This window comes from Monopterus albus, unplaced genomic scaffold (genome assembly GCF_001952655.1).
Source record: "Monopterus albus unplaced genomic scaffold, M_albus_1.0 scaffold62.1, whole genome shotgun sequence".
Taxonomy (NCBI): Eukaryota; Metazoa; Chordata; class Actinopteri; order Synbranchiformes; family Synbranchidae; genus Monopterus; species Monopterus albus.
This window is the reverse complement of record NW_018127942.1, coordinates 2358775-2366236: the sequence shown is the minus strand read 5'-3', so window position 1 is coordinate 2366236 and position 7462 is coordinate 2358775. Positions and strand designations below refer to the sequence as shown.

General features: G+C 40.6%; 1 protein-coding gene across 2 annotated transcripts in view; it reads left to right on the top strand.

Moving 5' to 3' along the window:
• Positions 1-7462, top strand: part of atad2b (ATPase family AAA domain containing 2B) — a 68274-nt gene that overhangs the window by 43966 nt on the left and 16846 nt on the right. For both annotated transcript variants that reach the window (XM_020603665.1, XM_020603664.1), the window contains one exon: positions 5756-6493. In XM_020603665.1, coding sequence (XP_020459321.1) covers positions 5756-6493 — 738 coding nt within the window. The remainder of the gene's footprint in view (positions 1-5755; positions 6494-7462) is intronic.

The window sequence follows — 7462 nt, the reverse complement described above, 5'->3', positions numbered from 1 at the left end:
GAAACAGATGCCCGAGCCACCTCAGCTGGCTCCTCTCGATGTGGAGGAGCAGCAGTTCTACTCTGAGCTCCTCCCGGGTGACCGAGCTCCTCACCCTATCTCTAAGGGTGCGCCCGGCTGCCCTGCGGAGAAAGCTCATTTCGGCCGCCTTTATCCGGGATCTTGCCCTTTCGGTCATGACCCAAAGAGTCTTCATAGATTCTTCTAATGATGCAAAGTCAAAAATAGTCTGTTCTGTTTCAGGAAAAGCTGGTAAACCAACTTCTTTTCAGTTAAGCAAAAGTCACACCCGGAAATGACATTCTCTCTCGCTTTGTTTTGTGAAAGTCGAGCCCATTCAGTGATCAAGTCACTTTCATACAAAGCCAGAATGATGTCATTTCCTACATTTTTTCTGGACTGTACCAGATTCATTTTGATTCAGCATTGTTAGGAGAGACTTTGAGGGTTCTGGAAATATCTTCAGAATTTGGGCGAGTGTTATGAAACGACAGTACAAGTTTCAGTTCCCCAAGTTAACGGAAGATTATCTCTGTGACTTGGATGTATATAATACATGAGTCACAAGTTGGGGCTAGTCTTGCACCTGCTGGTTCAGTAGGAACCGTTATAGCAGGTATTTATTTTGTCAGTGCAGTGGGTCTGCTTGACTGATAACTGTATAGCATGACAAAATACAATTATATATTTTGTAGATCATTTTGTTGTGATTATCATATTTTTTCCATCATTAATGTCACTATAATACAAACAAAATTGGAGGCCTTCCCTATAATGACACAAACTATACACACGTGCTGTATGGCTAGTTTGTGGCATTATCCACGTATATTATGAAGGGTGGAGAAAGCAGGCTCATGTCAGTGGATAAAAACAGACTCTGGCACTTCTCCCCATCTGAATTATGATCAGAACAAATTCCTAATTTTCAGTTAAGTGCAGAACATCTGTATGCCGTTTGGTGAGCTATGGCAATGCTCTGTCTCCATTTCAGATGATAATTTTACTGTATGACCTGTGCCTGTTCTGTTTTGGTTCAAATGCTTGGACTAGTTGCCTGACAATCAGTACAGTCAGACACACAACTCCTGTAAAATGTAGATTTGTTGTTTTTACACTTGCTGTTTTTGTACACATTATCTAAATGAAATACAGTGTGGTAAATAGTGAGCTTTATACCGTAGGTGCACATAGGTAGATGTGTTACCTTTGGACAGACAGGCCAGGTCAACTGTTTGCCCTTGTTTTCAGGCTTTGTGCTAAGATAACCATGAGAGTGGGGATAATCCTGTCATTTAAGTCTTGGCAGGAAGGCAAATAAGCATATTTACCAGAATGCTGAACTTTTCCTTTTAAGAGGGAAAGAAATGATAAAAAAAAATGTAATCAGTAGCAGATTGGATTGATTGCCTAGATTTGTTTAATGAGCTTTGGGGTATACAGTAATTATGAGTTAGTACTGATGATAATATGGGACTGAGCTCACCAACCTGTCCTACCAGTCTGTTTGAGATTGATACATGTGCTTTTATGGGCTTGTGTGTCTCAGGAGCATATAAAAGTAATAAATGGCCTCCATCATATTACATTATGCTATGGACATGCAGTGCTTCAAAGTTTTCTTGCATGGGCCTTGTATAAACCGTCAATAGCAATGTATCTGGATTATACTGTCAAGGCTTTGGGGACTTTACTGCTTCGAGTGTGCTATAGAGACAGCATCTGTCTTGCCACATATGCCTATAGAAAGGAAAAACACAGTATAGGATCTGTCGGTTTTTAAGTTTTATTCTATTCCTATGTCTTCTCTTCAGCCCTGCATGTGACTGCATTTTGATGAGTTGCAATTAGATTACCGAATGCTAGGAATGATTATATCAAGAAACCAGTAAATTAAAGGCACTCATTCACAATTCCACCCAAAGGCATCAACTGTATGCCACTGAATCGTCCCTTAGTTTCACTGGGTTGATTGATTGATTTAATACTTGGCGGTATGGCAGTTTTTTTGACTCTCCTGGGGCTTTTCGCTTTTGAAAGTTGTAGTTGTCCGTGTGCGCATGCGCACTCTGTTCAACCATGTGTGATGGCAGCTTGAAATGTTTGTGCCACTGCATGAATCTTGTATGGGTTAGACACTTTTAATCAGTACAAAGTGCTCTGATTTTCCCCCTTCCTTCTTCCCTCCCCCAGCATATCTAACCTCTGGTTGGCTTTTCATGCTCTAACAGTTTTCATGCATTATTTACAAGCGTACTATGACAAGTCATTTGCTGCCATTCTGTCTCACCTTTGCCTCCCTCAGGAGTGTACTTCATAGCTGTGATGGTGAAAGCTGATGAGCAAGACCTTTTTCACTGCATTGTGGATGGTTTCTTTTGGTTTGTTTGTGTTTAAAGAAAAAAAAAAATCCTGTTCAGATCCAGAGAAGGCTAAAAAGGAAATGAAGGGTCAGCAGAAAATGCTGCTTCTTTTAAGATGTTCTTTTCAAAATAACAGTGCTGAGGTTTTCCTTTACCTAGTGTTTGATAAAACTTGTAATATGTTTTCAAAATCTAAAATTTGGGGCAGAAGAGCAAAAATTTTCTGTACCAAGCTATGACTAATCGCTGACCATTGTCAGGTGACGGTACTAAATCTGAATTCTGAAAGTTACATCAGGGCTTCAGACTGAAAGTGAACAGTCACATTTTGCAACCAAATTTGTTTAAGGTGTAAATCACTTTTTTCCAAACGTCACACTAGGTGCAGCTGCTAAATAAACTGGTTATTTACGAACTGCTCTCACTGTACAAATGGTGGTCAGACGTTAACAATCCCTGTGACACTGTCTCTGTTGTTAGGGTTATTTAAAATAATTTCCGAAAAGTACAGATTCTTTTGTATTGCGTTGTAAAGTCGAGATGGTGCCACCAAATCTAGCACTGGTGGCACCATTGTCACCAGTATGAAATGTTAGTTTGGAGCCCCTGTGTAACATAAAAACAAAACAGTGCTCAAAACTTTGTTCTGACTAGAAGAAGACATGTTCACACGCGGTGTTGATGGGATGTCAGCATTCAGAAATATCCAAGTTGCCTAGCAGGTTTTCTGCTACTTTGTTCTTGCTCTTTTCCTCCATCTCCAGTCCTCCACTTATACCAGAGCATCTCTCCTATGTGCCAGTCATGCCTAGAGAAGAATGGAGCTCTCTGTGTGCTGCATACTTACCCTAAGGCTGTCCTCTCCTTCCAAGTCAGATCAGGAAGGTCCAAAAAAACAAAGCTGTATCCTACCTTGAAACCAGGTCTGCCAGCAGCCCCTGTAGCCACTTGAGAAAGGCTCTGTGACATACATTATGGCCAGTGGTAGGAGGCCTTGGCAGGGGGATGTGCCTCATTGTTTCTTAAAATTTTCAGCTCTGGTGGCCCCTGCTGGGAATACCGCCCAGTTCCTCTCCTGTCTTTAAGTGTCTTAAACACCAGTCTAGTGTGTAGATATTTATGGAATATTTGTGGGATACCAATAAATCATTTCTGTGATGTCATGTCATTGTCTTGTACTTGCAGAATGCTAGTATTTTTGAAAGGTATCATTAGTCCCACAGCGGTATGACATATGCAGCCTGAGCAGTGCTGGGACACTTAGTTCATTGAGCGTTTGAAGGCAGCATTTCAGCACATTCTAGTTTGAGTTTAGATACCCAGGGAAAGATGGATGTATTTTTTTTTAGCTGAGAAAGTGTAATATGAGAGTCTAGAACAAAGGAGTTAAGAAATAGAGGAAGCCTAGAGAAAATTATAATACTGGAATCGTCGGTAACCTGGTCAGCAATCGACAATGATGGTAAATATCTGTGTAGTTTTCTGTGTATAGATTTACTCTACATGTTGTTTTTGTTTTAAAAAGTACTCTTTGTGTGTCTGTGTGGTAAGACATAGTACATAGCCAAATCTACCTACTGCATTAACATATGTAAAATGCTGTTTGTTACTATAATTTTACAGCATTAGCTGGCACTAAATATACTTCGTTCCCCTCTGGATTGTCTGTTGTACTGGTTGTGGCTGGAGAAAATGTGTGGCTTCAAATCATATCAGATTTATTTATATAGCACTTTAAAACAACATCCAGTTGACCAAAGTACTTTTTACATAGACAGAATAAAATCACGATAACTAAAATAAAATAAATGGATTCAGTGCAAAAATAAAACAATAACTCAGACACACACTCAATAAATTAGATTGTCACTGGTCACTGATTAGGTCACTGGGTTACTAATTATTCCCTTTCATGTTTTCCTTAATTGTTTGCCTCCGCATTGAAAGAAGTATTCAGAGTAAGGGTTCATTTTCTATCTTTTGATGTGCATTCACATCTGTAGAATGGCACGATTAGTTATGGCTCAAAGCATTAGGGGAGAGCAGAAATTTAACAGGTGGCATATAAACGTACTGTATCATGATTTCTTCTCAGGAGTTTGCCACTTTTTTGTGGGGAATGTGGTAGAGGTACCACTGATACAGCGCAGACCTTCTGTAGTATTACAGCAAAGAACTTTCCTCGGTGTACACTGTATAGTTTGATCTCTGCTGAATAACTTAAATGACTTCTGATCAGATTATTTAGTCCTTTGAGCCAAGCTGCCATGTGTTATTGACTGATGTGTAAGGTCCCACTTTGGCAGATTTATATTATTCCAATGGCCCTTGACAGAATTATAATGGCTTGGACTTTATAGATTTAAATAAGTCAACTGTGATCTTGTGGCTCTGTCCACTACTGAGCTCATTTACACACACACACACACCACATACACGCAGAGTACTTTTTGAGTTATGCATTCGTCCTTTTTGAGTTATTTTATAAAGGAATAACTGGGTTTTTTCCTCATTCTGGAGTCACTCAGACGTTTGCATTGTCAAAGCTGCCTGATGGGATACAACAGATGATTATAAGCTTTGAAAGCCTTTTGTGCCAAGACCAAAGAGTTCCTTTGGGGTTAGGTTGTGTGTCTCGCTCACAGGTCATGATAATGCCACTCACTGTCATGTTCAAATGCCCATGTCCCTAGGAAACTGACTTGTTTCTCTTTCACACTGTCTGCCCTTCTATGACTTTGCTGCGCTGGTCTGCATCTCAGTGTGTGTTTTTGAAAAGCAGTAAATGAAGGCAACATGCCTTGAAGTTTCACTGCATGTAATATTCTTGCTTGCCTATTATGACACTTTTACTGCGTTTTCAGTGAGCAGACTTTGGTTTTCCCCTTCCTCTTAAAAGCCCAAGCACCATCTGTTGTCATTAGTGTTCAACATCTATGGTATAGCAGAACTACTCTGTCTGTCTGCTGCTTTCTTGTAGTCTTTGTCACCCACTGCTTGTTGCTCTTTGTGGAAGGCCAAATGTCCAGATTTAAATACAGTCAACGTTGCCAAGTCTCATCATCTTGTATGCTCAGCCTCCTTTGAGACCTAGAAACTAGCAGCCTTTTTGTCCTTGAGAAATGCTGGGACAGATATACACGTGTTCAGTTATGTGCTTGAAGAGTGCAGTGGGCACTGATACAGTGGGCCATGAAATGTGATACCTGTAATTGTATTTACTTGAAGTTTTAAAGGTGTAGAACTTTGGTGTTGTTTGAATGTTGGTATGAATCACTGGCCTGAACAGCTGTTCATTTATTGCAATTTATATTTCAAAATTATGTGAATGTTTAGTGCTTATTTGAATTAATAAAGTTTGCTCTTTCCTCCCTTTTTTTTCTCTGTATCAGATCATTTAAAGCGAAAGATTCGCCGGCGGCCATCTTGGGGGCGGGGCATCATCCGTAAGAGGAAGATCTACAAGAAGGGAACAGAAGAGGAGGATGAAGAGCCTGAGGCAGAAGTAGAAGCTGCAGGGCCCAGTGACTCATGTTTGACACAGGATGAAGATTCATCTTGTGATACCATGGGTCCCCAGCCCAATGGCCACCATCCCCATGCCTCCTCCACAGAGGAGGAGAGCTCCAATGAGCCCCCTGTTGCCGCTCTTGCTGAACCTCCACATGCCAGTGAAGCTACAGAGGAGCCAACACTTAAGAAAGAGGCACCCACATCCAAAGAGACAGAGTCTGTAAACACAGAGAAACACACTGAACAACATCGCTTTCGTGGCAGTTTTGATCCCAAGGCAGACAAGGACAGCCAGGCCAAGCAGGCTGACTTCCAGCCTTTGATTGAAATGTGTGAGTTTTCAAATGCTGAGGTTCAACCCAAGCACACAGAAGGTTGCCTAGTATCCAAAGTGGACTGTGTGAATGGAAGCGAGTCAATGGACAGCTTGGACTCGCAGAGCCTCAAGAGGAGCAGTGAGGCAGAGAAAAGGACTCCTCAGAGCATGATTGAAGGCTCCAGCAAACCAGAGCAGGACGAGCACAAAGACGAACTTGAGAGCCATCCAACTCAGGAGCACCCTTCCCAGGATGAGGCGGGAGGACTAGAGAGTGCAGAGGAGGACGAAGATAAAGAAGGTATGCAGCTAAACTAGGCAACTGGTTAAACTGAACACTGTTTTAATGCCTTTTGCATTTCCTGGAAATGCATTTGTATATAACATGTTTTACCTGTATGGAAAAAAACTGTTGTTCTTAGTGTAGTGCAAGGTCTCAGCTAACGGTACTTATTTTGTTTTTTCATTTTACTTGCTAATCATTTTATAGTAACTGTATTTATGCAATTAAGCAAGTGAATAATCTGTTCATTTTTATACTTTTTACACATCCATCCAGTGGTTTGCCCACCACTTAATTATGCTGATAAATTACTTTTTTGAATACCATCCAGATCGTCTGATTTACACTTGTTGTAGCTTTTAAAATAGAGAAGAGAACATGAATAATGCAACATACAGAATATAAAAATACTATCCCCTGGCTTCGCAGGCAATATATTTTAATAGAGAAAGTCCAGGAGCTTGAAAGTCATGTACCTTTTGTAGATAATGCATACTTTCTGATATGTATCCTCAATATTTTTTTCTTTTGGTCTATAAAAGAATCACACTGTTGTCTGGCTTTCCCCCATCTCCGACTCTGCTATATATTTTCTTTCTTTATCATGAGCCATTATACCCATTCCACTGGGCTGTAGTTATTCACGTCAGAGATAAGCTGCTAAGTTATGCGTTTGATTACTGACCTGTGATTTAGCTTGTGATGAGCACAGGACAGCTGGAAGCTGAGGTAATGGGGCTGCCAGGAGCAGATGCCACGATCACACAACAGAATGCGAACAAACTTCACAAATAACTAAGCTACTCTGCTCCCACTGTCATTATAAGCTGAATCAGGCCTTTTGTTTCCTTCAAAGCAGTTGTTGAACATGGTTATAAATGGAAAGGAATGAGTCCAGATGTGAAATATTATGCACTCAGTAGTTGCTAGTAGCTTCAAAAAGATTTCTTTTCATAGTGTAGTATTGCATTAATCTTGTAGCTCCTG